The 16,975-nt window shown below is 40.5% G+C and overlaps 1 protein-coding gene across 1 annotated transcript in view; it reads right to left on the bottom strand.

The window, feature by feature from the left end:
* Positions 1–16,975, bottom strand: part of IQCK (IQ motif containing K) — a 109,205-nt gene that overhangs the window by 53,466 nt on the left and 38,764 nt on the right. The window contains exons 5-6 of the mRNA XM_023728511.1: positions 4,484–4,536; positions 4,278–4,355 (exon numbers count right to left, since the gene is read on the bottom strand). Coding sequence (XP_023584279.1) covers positions 4,278–4,355; positions 4,484–4,536 — 131 coding nt within the window. The remainder of the gene's footprint in view (positions 1–4,277; positions 4,356–4,483; positions 4,537–16,975) is intronic.

The following is a 16,975-nucleotide window of genomic DNA, read 5'->3' as shown; positions in this document are numbered from 1 at the left end:
CTTTTTTTCTGTATGGTTTGAATTTTTTCAGTGAGCATGTATCATTTTTACAAAGCCCAAAATTCCATTTTAAAATGTAGGGGATCCCTAGGAGGAGGCCTTCAGTCTGACCATAGTCTCCATTACTCCAACTGTCTCCCCACCAGCCACGGCAAATCAACAGAGACTGTAAGTTGAAACACTGGCTTGCTTTGCAAACTCAAGTGCAAGACCAGCTGTGGTCACCACTGTTGACCACATAACTTCAAGTAAGTGCCTCCTTCATAGAATTACTGGAGCCAACTCTGGGGGCCCCCAAACTTAGCCCTTGCCCATCCTGGCTCAGTCCACATATTTGACATGGGGATCTCAAGATTCCCAAATAAATGTCTCTCTCCAGACTCCATTTCTAAGGGGCAGGCCAATGTTTCCAATATGGATGTCCTAGAGGCACCTCAATCTCAATGTGCCCCAGATAGGAATAGGCATCCTTAAACCTGATTTTCCAGCTAGGTATCTCTCTTCCATTATGGGCCTACCATTTGCTCGGTAGAAAATCTCACCCTCTCAGGTACACCCCTCCTTACTCCTAAACCCATCTGGTGTCCTTTGTCTACTCCCAGTGCCCTAGCTCAAGATACCTTTCTTCAGGGCTGTTACCATCACCTCAGTACCAGTATCCTGACCCCAGGATCTCCCCAAACTCATATATCCCCTACACTGCCCCAGGAGTTACCTTGCTAAAACACAGTCTGATCACTTTACACCTCTGCTCAAAAGCCTTGGAACGCTCTCTGCTAATGGAATAATACCTAAACGTCATCTTTTTACTGAAAACCATAATCCATCCTTTAACTTCCTTCCAGCCTTTTTTGCCATCCTATCCCTATATAATCACAGGCTCTATAAGCTAGTTACACTGGTTTTCTCACTGTGCTTGGACCATGCCCTGACTTCTCCCACCTTTGTGCCTTTGGCCTGGAATGCCCTTTTTGCCCGATCTCTCTCTTCCTAAGTCCACTTCAATGACAGTAGCCGTTATTCACCATTTATTTAACTCTCAATACGTTTTGGGTCTGCTCATGATCCCATTTGTAGGTTCATCATTTCACTGCATTTTCCTAACAAACCCATTTGACTAATGAGGAAACAGCCTTAGAGAGTGAACTGCTGTGATGCTTCTAAAACATGTCCACAAATTTTTTGGTACTCCTCCCTTCAAGGAGTCCTTCGGTGGTGCAAATAGTTAATGCACTGGGCTGCTAACTGAAAGACTGGAAGTCTGAGTCCACCTGGAGGCGCATCAAACGGAAGCCCTGGTGATCTACTTCTTAAAAATCAGCTATTGAAAACCCTATAGAGCACAGTTCTACTCTGACACAAATGAAGTCACCATGAGTTGCAGTCAACTCCAGGGCAATTGTTTTTTTTTTTTTTTCCTCCCTTCAAAAGGTGGAGCCTCCCCCTGAATGTGGTAATTGGGCTGTACTTAGTGACTTGCTTCTAACTAACAGACTGTGGTGGAAGTGGGGGTGTTTGACTTCTAAGCCTAGGTCATGAAAGGCATTGTGGCCTCCTCCTTGCACTCTCTTGAGTCTCTCACTCTGACAAGAGGCCAGTCAGCATGTCAGGAAGACATTCAAGCATCCCACAGACAGGCCCAGACAGGGAAAAACTGTGGTTTCCAGGCCCAGATGGGGAAAAACTGAGGTCTCCTGGCCCCGACAGGGAAAAACTGAGGTCTCTGGGCCCAGATGGGGAAAAACTGCAGTCTCCAGGCCCAGTCAGAGAAAAACTGAGGTCTCTGGGTCCATGTGGGGAAAAACTGAGGTTTCCAAGCCCGTATAGGGGAACACTGAGGTTTCCAGGCCCACGTGGGGAAAAACAACCAGCACTATGAGAGTGAGCCATCTTGGAAGAGGATTCTCCAGCCTCAGTCAAGCCTTCAGCTGACTGTGGCCCTGGCTACATGCTGATGACAACCTCATGAGAGACCCTGAATCAGAACCACCAAACTAAGCTGCTACCAAAATCCTCACCCGCTGAAATTGTGAGATAATAAATATTTATTGTTTTAAGCTACTAAGTTTTAGAGCAATTTGTTACATAGCCATAGATAACTAAGACATTTACCCAAGGCCATATGGCTAGTAAGTGGTGGAGTGGAAACTTGAAAACTGTCCCCGAAGCACATGCTCTTAACCACAATCCAATACTGCTGGGAAGTACTAGTTCATATTTTACTTTCTTTAAAGAACCCTTACAGAGTCTCTCCCTTACAGCCTATCTTCCTCCAACTTGCACCTTTAAGTCCTGCTCAAAATGCCCACCACCAGGCTCTTGCCCCCAACAGCCACCATATTTGCCTAAGACCAACCTCACCTGGTTATTACGAGTGGGAAAACATGTTTCATTTTCAAGGCAAAGCAGCAACTTGGAAAATGACACCAATAAAACCTTGTCTTAGGAAAATATATACAAATCTCTCATTTACTAGTCATTTATGGTCTATAAATTGTGGGGCCTTCTGTTTCATGGTGGACAAAACTAGGCACAGGTTTAGCAGCTCAATAAAATATAAGGTTTTCCAATGTCCTTCTCCTTTTAATGTGTAGTTATTCTCAGATGGGAAAACAAAAAAACCTAATAATATGTGGGGGGTTTAGTTCTCAAAATTGCAAAACCTAGCCAAGAAACTATTTAACAATGCACTCTCAAAAAGGGTAGATTTATGCAAAATATATGGCATTTCAGTACTAAGGGTCTTATTTAAGGTCTCCACTCTGTTTAATATGTGGTTTTGAAATCCTCACCCGATTTCCTGGTGCTTCACTTTCCTGACATTGTTCTTGCAAAGGGCTGGCAGGGAAACATTTTCAAAGCAATAGGCTAAATATATATTATTTTCTCTAAATTAAGTTACCTTTTCTTCCATTATGGCTTAAAATAGTGGAGCACTGCTTGAAAGTCACCTTCTAGTGAGGTCTTTCTTGACCATCTATGTACAATTGAGCTCCCTCAATACTCTGTATTCCCCTCCTCCTGCTTTATTTTTCCATATCAAAAAAAACAAAAAAAAAAAAACAAAAATTAAAGTGTTGCCATTAAGTCAATTCCAACACAAAGCGATCATATACCAAAGAGTAGAACAGCCCCATAGGGCTTTCAAAGCTGTAATCTTTATGGAAGCAGACTGCCACATCTTTCTTCCGTGAAGCAGCTGGTGGGTTCTAACCACTGACCTTTCGGTTAGCAGCTGAGCACTTAACCCTGTGCCACCAGGGCTCCTTCATTTTTCCCTAAAGCACTTATTTATTTGCTTACTGTGTCTCATCCACACAAGAATATAAGCTCCATGAAGGCAGGGTTATCTGGCTACCTTGTTTACTGCTCTATCTCCAGCACCAAGAATGATGTTTGGCACAGAATAGGTACTCAATAAATTTTTTCTTGGACAAATAAAGTATGCATATCCAGAAATGAGATATGCTACAAAGCCATCAAAAGGCATGAATTAGATAGAATCAAATCAATATGACTAGATCTCAGAAGTATGTATTTGACCTCAATAAAAGCAAGTCACAGAATGATACACAGAATTCCTCTCCTATAGAATGGAACTGTCACAGTCTTGTTAGGAGGGTTAAATTAGCTCATTCATGTTAAATGCACAGGCACTCAATAAATGATACAGGTACTCAATAAACACTAGCTGTTGTCATCATCACCACTGCTACATCACTGATGAAAAACAGGTCACATAAAGTATTATTACTAATTTTATATGGATATAAACTAATCTTACAGAGTTAGACAATTAATTTTAAGAGATCTGGAAGGATATTCTCCATACCAAGCTAATTACCTCCGTGAGGAGAGAAGATTCAGAGTAGAATGACAGTCAAATATTTTAAATGGAGAACTGATGCATGAATTACTAATATAGCTAAAAACGAGTATTTAGAAAGATAGGAGTATTTCCTGAGGCATAATGACCTCCAAAGAGAGAGGCAGGGGGCACAGAGAGACAGAAAGGAGGAGAAAGAGAGAGGAGATCAATTACCTAGGACAGAAATGTTTAAAAGCTTTATTTCTGAAGTCCTTCTGGAATAATCACTGCAGAGATACAATGCACTCCCCTAGACTGAAAATCACCACAGAGACAAGAGACACAAATATAACTGACCTGGGATCCTGGGTGGACTGAATGAATTAGCTCTCTTAGATTGGAGAAAGCTATCATTAAATCATTCTTAAAATTAGGAATAAATTATTTGAAGCTTGGTGTCGGTACTTACTGATGCTTTAGCCACTCGGCCACAAACGGAATGGAGAAGAATTCTGTGAATGGCTCGTCTATCCTCTTTGGATTATGACTGATCATGGGTTTGAGTGACAAGAAAACAATAAGCAAGAATTCAAGTCAATTGTTGCCATTCTGCTTGCAAATTAACATGACTGAATCCTTAGGGTCGTTGAATATTCAAAGACACGAACAACTTACTTGTATAACCACTCAGTCAGAAAATCACAGGCAATGAACTTCGTTCTTTTCCTCTAAAGAGAGCAGAGAGATTTAAATTATACACTTACTGTGCCCACGTGTCTGAGTAGGACAAAGGAAGAGAGGTTAGTTGACTGCTTGTGTTAGATGAAATATGCATGAGTCCTTTTTGAGGTTTATAAGCATACCAACAAACAATGTAAACAATTTTGAAGATATTTCTTCAGTCATCTTTAGGTAAGCACATTTTCTGGGAGCAGGCACTAATATAAGGACAGTGTACATAGTAGAAGCTTATTAAATGTTTTTGGAACTGTCTCTGAAGGATTTTGTTATTTAGATCTAGACCCAGTTTCTCTTTTCTGAGTGACGGTATTTAAGGCTTTCCTCTAGTCCATGCAAGTCCTCAAAACATGGTGCCACCTTCAAATGTGAAAGCCAGGGACACAGGTGCCATTGGTCCATGACTCTGCTAGTTTTCCACCCAATATCTACTCTCCACTTTATCCTTATTAATAGAAACCTGATTGCTTCCAAATGACAATCATCCCAGCCAAACAACTACATTTCCCAGCCTCCTGTGCAGCAAGGGCAGCCATGTGACATGTCCATTTCTATTTCACAGCAGAAGTGACACAGTTCTGCCATACGAGATCGAAATGGACATGTCCTAGGGACTTATAAGAAAGTTCTGTCTTCCTGATGTAGAAGCTGCCCCTTCTTCCTTGACAGTTCCTTTCACTTCTTTCAGTCTGGAACACAGATGTGAGGCTGGAAGTGGAGCAGCACCTTTCAGCCACAAGGCCAAAAGCCACAGGCTAAGGATAGCGGAGCAGGTGGTGAAGGAGCCTGGGCCTCTGATAACTTTCTCAAGCCACTGTACCAACTTGGACCTGCCCTACTCTGGACATCTTGATATATAAGAAGAAATAAACTTCACTGGTTTATTACCACTGTTCTTGAGTTTTCATTACATGAATTAAATGAAGTCCCTAGGTGATAACCAGTAAGCTGAAAGGGAAAAAAGCCACAGGATAATGGGGAGAAGGCTGTTGAGAACAGGAATAGGGTGGAGTATCAAGTAGCCTGTCTCCAATTTCCATTTAAAGATTCTTCTTGTGATGTCGCGCCAGTCAACGCCTTCTAGAGTTGCTATGGAAATGGAGATAGATGGTCCTTGTCGCTCCTTTTAAGATTGCAGGGGCTAAGAACCAAATGAGACTAGAGGTTCTGGCTGCAATGTGGAGAGATCCTTTCCAAGAATGAATGCAATACAGAGTGTGCTGGATATCCTCTTTGCCCCTCCAGGTCCACCCTTCTCCGTTGTGCTCTGTGCGTCAAGAGGTTGGTTTTATGGTTAGCATCAATCAGACTCCCTTGCCCTCTAGTTGAGTACATGCAATGGGAGGCACCAGCAGAAGATCAGAGGAGGAGAAGGAGAGAAAGGACAGGGTATATATTCCCCTGGCTTCTTCCCTGTTGGGTTGTGGATTGGCAGTAGCTGTGTTCCTCTACCAAAGGCCACCACTCCTCTCCTACAACTATAGCTCTCACCTAGTCTGGTAAAGTCAAATCTTACCTTGTTCCTTCAGGCCAAGGAGAGGGAAGGGGTTCCAGATGTTGCAAGCCCTGGGTGCTTCATCATCTCTTGCTGGTTTCCCTTAATCCCCCTCATGTCTTTGTAAAAAGACCCATTATTAAACTCCCTTCAATCAGCCCTTCTGAGTGGGCCTTCTATTTCCTACTGGAACCATGACTAATACTCAGAGGAAAGCAAAGCTGAGAGACGGAGAGCAAGACAATGTTCTAATGCCTCTGGATCCATCCAGGTCCCAGTCTGCTGCACAGCTGGATTGCCCAGTCATGCAACCAATAAATTCTCTTTTCTGGTTCCGGATGATAACAACAATAACAATAATAATAAATAACTAGCAAATTCTTCTCTTTAGTCCCATACCAGCCAGATTCTGGCTCTACTATTAGGCCTTATGCCACTAAGCCAGGTGCTTCTATAACATTCTCTCATTTAATCCTTATAACAACAGCAGTATAGGGTGTGCCCAGATGAGAAAAACAGGCTTAGAGAGGTCAAGTGCTTTGTCCAGTTAGGTGGTAGAAGAGTTGGGTTTTGAACCCAGGTCTTCAAACTCCAAGTCCTCTTCATATTTGGGCATGCTGCTACATTTCTATGCCTTCTACTCTGTAAAGGGAAGATGTTGTGATAAACAGTAGGCAGAAAGTGGTTTTGGTTTCATTTCATCATACTTATTTCAATGTCATCAGTTAGCTTTTCTGGATACTAACTGAATTAAATTTAAGTCCGACGCATTTTTATAGTCATAAACAAAACCAACAACGTCCAATATGGCATGATTGTGGTGAAATGGGTTTGTGTATTCATTGCTGAGGCAGGATAAAAGCACAATCCTTTGGGGAAAGCATACAGTATATACGCAATCAAAAGTCACAAATGCATCCATATATTTTGATCCATGATTCTGCTTTTAGGAGTTTATCGTCCAGAAATAATTTAACACAACAAGCAAAATGATATGAGGAGGAAAATGTCCATAGCAAGATTGTATATAATTAGCAAACACTGAAAACTGCTCAAATGTCTTATATAATGAAGTTATTTATAAACTTATGGTCCACTGACCCAATGGAATATAATGTTTCCGATGTAAGGCTAAGCTAATGTAGCAGAATATTATGTTCACCACATAACTCTACAAAGAACAGATAGATACACTATTGCAAAAATTAAAATGATTGTACTAAGGGTGAAATACATATAATAAAAAGTCACCAATAACCTCTTTTTTCAGTAGGGTCAACATCCCCACCATTCTGGGAAAGTAGTAATCTCTGGAGGCAGAATTATACTTACCACTAATAAGAGGGAAAGCAGAATTTAACTGGAGAAATTGGAAGCAATTTTGCATATGTACCTATTGGGTGTCTTAATGTTTTCATGCATAGTGTCAAATAGTCCTTTATTATTAATGTAATTTTGATAACCTATTTTAAACACACACCGTATTTGACTTTAATCAGTGGAAACTGTAGCTGCCATATCCCAAGATGGCTCCCAATGATTCTAGTCTTCTGACAGTCATGCCTTTAGGTACTCCCCTCCCACAATGAATCAGGCTGGCCTGTATAACCAACAGGATATGGCAGAAATGATGGAGTGTGGCTTCTGGTTCACCCTCTTGGATCACTTGCCAGAGGATACTTGAATAGCTCTATGGAGAGGAGACCTGTATGAACTGAGGCCTCCTATCTCCAGTCATATGACTGGGCCATCTTGGGGGCAGATCTTTCAGCCCCAGTCAAACCTTCAGATGACTACAGCCCCGCCCGACATCTGACTACAACCTTGGGAGAGATCCCAAGCTAGTATTGCCTAGGTAAGCCTCTCCCAAAATCCTGACCTACAGAAACTGTGTGAGAAATAAATGTTAGTTGTTTTAAGCAGCTAAGTTTTAGCGCAGTCTATTAGGCAGCAACAGCTAACTAATACAGCAACTTAGAAGAATTCTATACATTAAAAAAAATTAAACCGTGTATTTTAAAATCAGGTGCACATACAAGCAGAAGAATCTCTCGTCTTTATAACAGAAGCAGACAGTGCTTAAGTATTCTCAAGGTTTACACGTTTAGTTCTGATGTGTCATATATTTACTTAAAGTCCTTCAGTGGCTCCCTGTTGCTTTCATTCTACAATCCCATCCCCAGTCTCATCTTCCACTATTCCCTAACTAAACTCCTCTACCTAACCAAACACACCAGCCCTAACCTAGGTGTGCAGAATCTCACCTTAGGACCTTTGCTCTTGCTGTTTCACCTATCTGAAGTACCCTTCCCTCCAGTGGTGGGCATCCGTTGCTTCTTCCTGTCCAGTCTACTTCTTATGGTAACAAAACACATTTCTTCCTTTTGAGGAAACATCCTCTGCCATCCTCTGTCCATGTGGCTTAGATGGGACTGACAACATCCTCTATCCAGGGGTGAGCCTATCCCAGGCCTGGCCAATCAGACTCCCCCAGCCACAGTGACTTGTCCAAGGACGAACTCATGATCCAAGCTGGACCAATTAGAGGGCAACTCAGGGATTTTCCCAAAGCTATCAGGAAAGAGGCTGTCTTCTGCCACTAGGGTCACCAAGCTCTAGAATGGAGCTGTTAGTAACCACTTTGCCACTGGATGGGCAGAATCTGCCTGACACTGAAGCCAACATAAAAGAAAGCAGAGCTGAGAGATGTGAGACACGGAGGTAATACCAGTAAGGATGCTTTAGGCTTTTTTTTTTTTTTTTTAACTTTATTCAACAACTTTTATTGAGCAATAAAGGTGTGGGCAACCGATTCTGTACTAAGTGCTCTATTGTGCAGAGATGTTATCAGATTTAATTGCTAGAGGCAAGTTTCTGTTCCAAACATGAAAGGGGCAGAACCCAAAAGTTATTTTTTATTTATATTATTACACCCAGAAACAGTGTAACAGAGTTCTTAAATAGAGTTCTGACTTACCCAGAACTCTATTTATATAGACACTGTAATCAAAGGGGAGTGGTTTTTATTCAGTTTAAGATGGAAGCACCACCATAATAGTGGCTGAGGCACTGGAAACGCATGAAATTTTTTACTGTTATCTGTGGTCTCAAGTAAACCCAAAGCATACCTGTGGACAACAACTAAAATTTTAAATGGCTTAAACAATAAGGGCATTTATTATCTCAAATAACAGAACTCTGGAGGTAGGGTGATTCCAAGGCTGGTTAATTCAGCTCACTGATACCACCAAGGACCAGGCTCCTTCCATCTTTCTATCCTGTTGGCTGCTCCTTTTAGGCTATTTATCTTTATGGTCTTAAAATGGCTGCCACAGTTCTGGGTATTCTGTGCAGAAGGCAATACCCTGAGGCATACAATGCTTCATCTCTGCCCTGGCATCTTTTTTAAGAACTTTCCTAGAAGATCCTCAGCTGACTTCTCCTCATGGCACATTGGCCCCAAATGCAGCATATGTCCATGCCCAAGCCATCCACTTAGCAATGGGAAGGAGACTACCATAGTTGGATTAGATCAATCATACATCACCCTCCTTGGGGCAGGAAGAGAGTCCAGCTACCCCTAAGGACACAGAAGATCCCATGAAAGTGAACAAATATAGAGTTCTTTCAGCAAAGATGGAGATGGCTGTTGAGTAGATTCCTGACAGCAGATTCCTGATGGCTTAGTAGTAGACCCCAGACCCAGCTATGACTGAACCCAAAATCCTCTAGACCTTTAATCTTCATGAGCCAGTATGTTCCCTTAAGCCAGTTTGAGTTGGGTTGTTTATCGCTTAAAACAGAAAGTTTTAACTACTATTCTTCTTCAATCAGTAACTCCCATTTGTCCTTCAAATCATCTCCTTATTGAGCATTCTCACCATATTCAGTTTAGGACAGGCTCCTTCCCTATGTCATAGCACCTCAGACTGTAACATAACTGCCTGCCCATGAGTCTATCTCCCCTACTGAGCTATAACTCTGAGGACAGGGCATATGTCTTGTCTTTATATTCTCAGTGCTTAACTGTGTGCCTTACACAAAGTAGGTGATCAATAAATACTGAGCATATGAATGAATGAATTCACCGTTCAACTCTCAAGCATCAAAGAGAAAAAGAGCTTGTGCACAAGAATTCTGACATTCGAGCTTGGGAATTGTTAAGATCATTTGGACAATTTCCCTCCCAATATTTTATTATAAATTTTTTTCCTTCAATTTTCCCCCCTTCACTCTGACATAGCCAATTCAGCTTTATAATCCTAGATAAGGCTGAAAAGATTGTAGTGAAATTGATGCTCATCAAAAGGAAAGTGCTAGTTACGATTTTTCACTGAAAGTTTTGCTATACCTGTTAGTAAATAAAATATAGTGGTGACTGAATAGCTGGAGATTATTTGTAGGTTTTTACCTCATGCTGATAGTCTTTTATTAAAAAAAAGAATGAAAACACTGCTGGCCAGGGTAATAAAATAAAAATGTACTGAATTTAGCAAAGTTGTAGGGTACAAGGTGAACAAACAAAAATCAACTGGGTTTCCATACACCAGCAAAGAGAAATCTGAAAGGAAATTAGGGAAACAATTCCATTTACAATAGCATCTAGGAGAATAAAATACCTAGGAATAAATCTAACCAGGGACGTGAAGGACCTATACAATGAAAACTAAAAAACACTGCTGAAAAGGATTAAAGAGGGCTTAAGTAAATGGAAAGATGTTCCATGTTCATGGATTAGAAGACTTAATATCGCAAAGATGTCAATACTACCAAAGTGATCAATAGATTCAATGCAATCCTGATCAAAATTCCAACAGCTTTCTTCACAGAAGTAGAAAAACTAATCCTCAACTTTATGTGGAATGGCAAGAGGTCCTGAATAGTTAAAACAATGTTGAAAGAAAAGAACAAAGTAGAAAGACTCCCACTTCCTGATTTTAAAATATATATACAGTTACAGTGAGCAAAACACCATGAAACTGTTATAACGATAGACACAAAGACCAATGGAATAGAATTTAGAGTCCAGAAATAAACTCATACTTCTCTGGTCAACTGATTTTTGATAAGGGTGCAAAGTCGATGGGGAAAGAAGAGTCTCTTCAATAAATGGTGCTGGGAAAACTGGATTTCCACATACAGAAAAATGAAACAGGATCCATGCCTCACACCATACACAAAAACAAATTCAAAAGGGATTAAGGACTTAAACATGTGAACTAACACCACAAAATTCTTAGAAGAATAAGCAGGGGCAATGCTGTCAGGCCCAGCTTTCAACAATGGATTATCTAATATAATAAAAGCACAAACAGCAAAAGAAAAAATAAATAAATAAATGGGACCTCATAAAAATTAAAAACTTCTGTTCATCAAAAGACTTGACCAAAAAAGTAAAAAGACAAGCTACAGACTGAGAGAATATCTTCAGAAACCATACATTCGACAAGCATCTAAAACCAAAATATACATAAAACTTCAACAACTTAATAACAAAAAGATAAATAGCCCAATCATAACATGGGCAAAGGACTTGAACAGACATTTCACCAAAGAGGACACTGAAATGGCCACCAAACACAAGAAAAGATGCTCAGCATCATTAGCCATCAGAGCGATGCAAATCAAAACCACAATGACATACCATTTCACTCCCACTGGGATGACTAAGATTTAAAAAAAAAAAAAACAGAAAATAACAAATGTTGGCGAGGATGTGGGGAAATTGAAACACTTATCTACTGCTGGTGGAAATGCAAAATGGTACAGCTGTTATGGAAAACAGTGTGGCAGTTCCACAAAAAACTAAAAATAGAACTACCCTATGACCCAGCAATTCCACTCCTAGGTATATATTCAAAAGACTTGAAAACAGAGACTCAAATAGAAACTTGTACACCAACATTCAATGCAGCACTATTCACAATAGCCAAAAGGTGGAAACAACCTAAATGCCCATCAGCAGATGAATGAATAAACAAAATGTGGTACATATATACAATGGAATACTACTCAGCCAGTAGGAGAAACGAAGTTCTAATACATGTGACAATATGGATACAGCTGGAAAGACACTATGCTGAGTGAAATAAGTTAATCACAAAAGGACAAATATTGTGACCTTACTTATATAATAAGACAAGAAAAGGCAAATGTATAGAAAACAAAGTTTATTAGTGGTCACCAGGGGCAGGAGAGAAGGGGAAATGAGAGGGTTAACACTCACGGAAATATCGCGTTGATTAAGGGTAGGGTTGCACAGCCCATTATTATAATTGCTGTCAATAAGTTGTATACCTGTAAAAAGTTGAATTGGCAAAAGTTGTGTAATAGATATACTTATAATGACACCAAAAAAAAAAAAAAAAAAAGTAGCTGCTGAGGCTACTTATGTATAAGCAAAAACCTCATGGGATTTCGTTTCTTGGTTTGGAGGCTGAGCGTCATGGTTTCATGCGACATCCCAGTTAACTGTTAAATGTTTAGTGCTTCTGTTCTACCTCCTAGTTCTATGTGTAATGCCTGGGGTCTTAAAAGCCTGCAAGCGGCCATCCAAGGTACAACTGGTTTCTATTCACCTGCAACAACAGAGGAAGGAGAGTCAGGAATAGGAGGAGGACATAGAATGTGTGGCTAACTGCCTCCATGAACAACTGCCTCCCTTGTCATGAGACCAGAAGAACTGGATGGTGCCTGGCTACCATTACTGAACATTTTGATCAAAGATTCCATAAAAGAATCCTGATCGAAAGGGGGAAAATGCAGACCAGAACTTCAAATTCTCATGGACTCTAGACTTCCTGGAGCCATGAAGATTGGATGAATGAACCCCTGGAACAATTGCCCTGAGACAATCTTTAAAACTTAAATGAAAAATATCCCCTGAAGTCCTCTTAAAACCAAATAATAGTTTAACTAGTAAAAAATGTCTGCCTTGAGCATTATGCTCTTTTAAGAACTACCTATATGGGATCAAACTGACAACAGCAACTTGAAATATCAGTAACAACCTTAGGGGGCAGTGAATTTATGTTAATGGGGGGGAATAACTCAGAAGAGGAGGGTGATAATGGTTACAGAACTCGAAGAATGTAATCAGTGACACTAAACGGTACATGCAGAAACTGTCGAGCTGGTGTATGTTTTGCTGTGTATATTCTCAACGACAACAAAACAAATAAAATTCTACATAAAAAAACAGGAGAGACTGGGTGTAGGGTATATGGGAACTAGCTTCACAATTTTTCTGTAGATCTAAAACTGTCCTAAAATAAAATTGTGTTTAAAAAACAAAATGTAAGTAGACTGTGTAATGAAGTCTTCTAACTCTGCATTCAAGATCAGGACTCCTTTCAAAAGTCATCTGTAACCAAAATAAGAAAATACTTGTACAACGATATAAACGTGTAACTAGCATGAATTGCTGTATAATAATTTAAACAACCCAACAATTGTAGGAGGTGAGTGTTTCTCTCTGGTCCTACAAAAGACGTATTGTTCCCTTGGCATTTCTGTACCGTCTGGTGGTAAAGATTCCTTTTACAAAGGGAATGCAGCCTGACTTACTCTATTAAACAGACTTTAAAAATAGCCAAATGGTCTGATGTATGAAGGTCATACAGACTGATTCAATCACTTTTGATGTAAATAAATAAAATGGAAAACTTTGTGTTTTCCTTCTGTTCTGGGCAAGCGTGGACGTGCCGTGCATACTCAGACATGCAGAACAGTGGGGATACTGTTCAGCTGTTTAGTTTAAAAATCATCTGCTGGGGAGCTGAAAGAGAGAAGAGAAAGCAAATGAAAAGCTGTGGTGAGTGAAGAGATAAGAGAGGAAGTAATAGAAAAAGTAAAGAGAGAGATTAAGAGAGTGTGGGCACCCAAGGGGCTAAGTAATGTGGACAAGTACACTGAGTGCAGGATTGTTAAAGCGTGAAAATGCACAAGTTTGGGCGAGCAAAGGAGATGGTTAACGCAACCTTAAACAAGGTTAAAAAGCAAAAAAAAGAAAAAAATTCAGGAAAAAGACTAAACGTCAAGGAATAAGATGTCGTTATGCTATCATGTGTCTACAACTCACTTTGAAATGTATCCAAAAAATAAGAAGGATGGATTGGTGGATAGATAAATGATAAAGCAAACAAAGCAAAATCTTAACTGTAGTATCTAGGCAGTGGCTATCTAGGTATTCACTACAAAATTCTTTTTCAAATCTTCTCTGTTTGAACTTTTTTATAACAAAATTTGGGGGGAGGGACAAACATCGTTATGAAAGACTCAAACCTTAAAGAGAAAACAGGCAGAAATTAATAAGGGGTTCAATCCATATATACCAATTTTTATGTTTGAGATACATATAGGAGACAGACTGGAGGACTGAAGACTGTGAAGGGAAATAACTAGCACTGGAAAGTAATTGAATCCGTATCAGTTGACTAACATAATTCCACCCCAGAAAAAAAGAAGTTGTAAGCAAATGCTGTGCAGTTTAGTGGATTGGATTGTGGCCGGCTAAGTGACTATGTTGGTTGAGACTCCGAGTTTGCAAGCAATAGAAATATGCTCAGGTTACCTTGGTTACTGGGGGTATACAGGTCAGGTTGAGGACAGTGGTGGTTCAGTAGTAGAATTCTCTCATCTTCCATGTGGGAGATCTGGTTTCCATTCCTGATCAATGCATCTCAAGCATAGCCACCACTCGTCTGTTAGTGGAGGCTTGCGTGTTGCCGTGATACTAAACAGGTTCTTCCAAACTAAGACAGACTAGGAAGAAAGGCCTGGTGATCTATTTCCAAAAATCAGCCAGTGAAAACCCTACATACAGATCACAATGGTCCAATTCTGTTGTACCTGGGGTCCCCATGAGTTGAAGGCAGATGCAACAGCAGCTAACAACAACATAAGCCAGGTTAGGCTAGACTTTGCTGCAACAACTAACAACCCCCAAATCTCAGTAGCTTATATCATTAATGGTTTATTTTTCACTCATCTTACATGAATATTTCAATCAGCTGTGGCTCTGCTTCATGTTGTTTCTGCTCTGGGACTCAGGCTGACAGAGCAGCCTCTATCTGAAATATGGCAGAGGGAAAATATGGTAAACTGTGCTTTGACTCTTAAAGCATATGTTTGGAAATGACACAGGTCATGTTCGTTCATTCCATTTACCAAAGCAGCCACATGGTCAGGCCTCCCCTAGACATGAGTCAGAAATGCTGTTGAACAATAATATATTCTATCATGGGAGGTTACTGTAAAGGTAGACAGAGTGGCAAGGAGAACAGAAATCCTTCCCACCAGTGGGGGAAGCAGGTCTCGGGAAGAGCTGGACCAGTGTTCACAGCTGTTTAGGGCACAGGAGAGGCCCCAGGCATCCACCAGCCTCTGAAGACTCAACAACAGTTCTAGTTCTAGTTCTGTGTCGGACTCAGCTCGCTTGCCGGGGCTTCTTTCTCTACTTGCTGCTTCTTTTCCTGCTGTTTTCTCCTGAGGTTCCTGCTCTTCCTCTCTCTTCTTCAAGGCTTCTGCTAACTCACGGCTTTTACATCTTTCTCCTTATCTCTGGGCGTCTCTCTCCTTACAACCACCCTACCATCCGCCTGTTCTCTCTGTACGTCTGACATCCCAACTCCTTGAAAGGGAGAATGTGACTTGGCTGGTTAGATGCTAGCCAGGATAGACCATCCCTGCTGGGCAGAGCAATTGTCCCAGGCCATTTCATCGCTGCTCATCATCCTAAAGTGGCTGCCCAGAGGGCCTGGCACTTATTCCTGGTTCACTCACTTGTGCCGGGGTGATGGGGACATGGACAAGGCATGGTCAGTGCTGCAGAGTTACGGGCTGTGGTCAGGGTATGCACTTACAACACCACAGACTCCTTTCCAACATAGATACTCTCCGCAATAAACTTCCAGAAACCTGAGAATACCCAGACATGACAAAACTGATCAATAACTACGACCCTAAGAAATGATCACAGTTATTGATCTGGACCATAACTAGAAGTCAAAATACGTATCACAGCAAATTTCAAAGTTCCACGTTTTTCATTGTGTTAGAATTTCATTAGAGAAAAATAGTAATTCTCAAAAGAAGTTCACAATATACACTAACAACACAAAATATTGACTGAGACTACCATGCGCAGGCCACAGGCAGACACAGTCATTTCTTAAAATGTTCTTGATTACAAGCAGTAATGCTAAAATAATTCCACCACGCCTTTCCTGCCAGAATCTATTTTTTCCCCCACTCCTCAGAATATTTTTTTCAAACAAGAGCTGATAGCATCTCTAATTTCCCTTATTGGTCAAGGCAAGGGAAGGGAGTTTCTTCTGTCACTGATCAGGGTCCTTGTCCTTTTTAACAGATATTTAGGCATTTGATTTAAAGAACAACAACTCTAATAAATGACTATTAGCTGGGCAAGGAATGTAAAAAGAAAAGAAAAAAAGGTTTTGGTTTACTGAATTATTCATAGTAGCAAATTTCAGTGTCATGAGATCATCAAAGAACTTGTCAGGAGTTAGAAATAGTTTCCTGATACCAACTATTGTGTACAATACTCTTCACTGTAATGGAATTTGATAAGTAACCAAAAGCAGAAAGGGAAAATTTTGTATTGCATGGGTTAGGATAGGAAAAGAGGTGGAAAGTCTTATCGCCTCCATCCAGACTCCACATTTAAAGCTGAGATAAGATTTATTTTCGGCAATCATTTTACTCATGCATAAAACTCCTGATTCTTTTTTTTTTTTTTTAATTAAGCAAGGTATACCGTTCCAGTTTGATCCTGTTAGAAAATATTTCCTGAGGACCTACCATACTCTGTGCCAAGCCCTGTGCTAAACACTACAGACAGACAAGCTAAGATATGGCTCCCCTGTGGTTATTATTTCAATGTCTAGCAATCACACCCCCTAAACCTTGAGTTG

Source organism: Trichechus manatus, unplaced genomic scaffold, assembly GCF_000243295.1.
Source record: "Trichechus manatus latirostris isolate Lorelei unplaced genomic scaffold, TriManLat1.0 scaffold00024, whole genome shotgun sequence".
NCBI lineage: Eukaryota > Metazoa > Chordata > Mammalia > Sirenia > Trichechidae > Trichechus > Trichechus manatus.
Note: the sequence above shows the minus strand (reverse complement) of the source record. Positions and strands in the feature narration are given on the sequence as shown.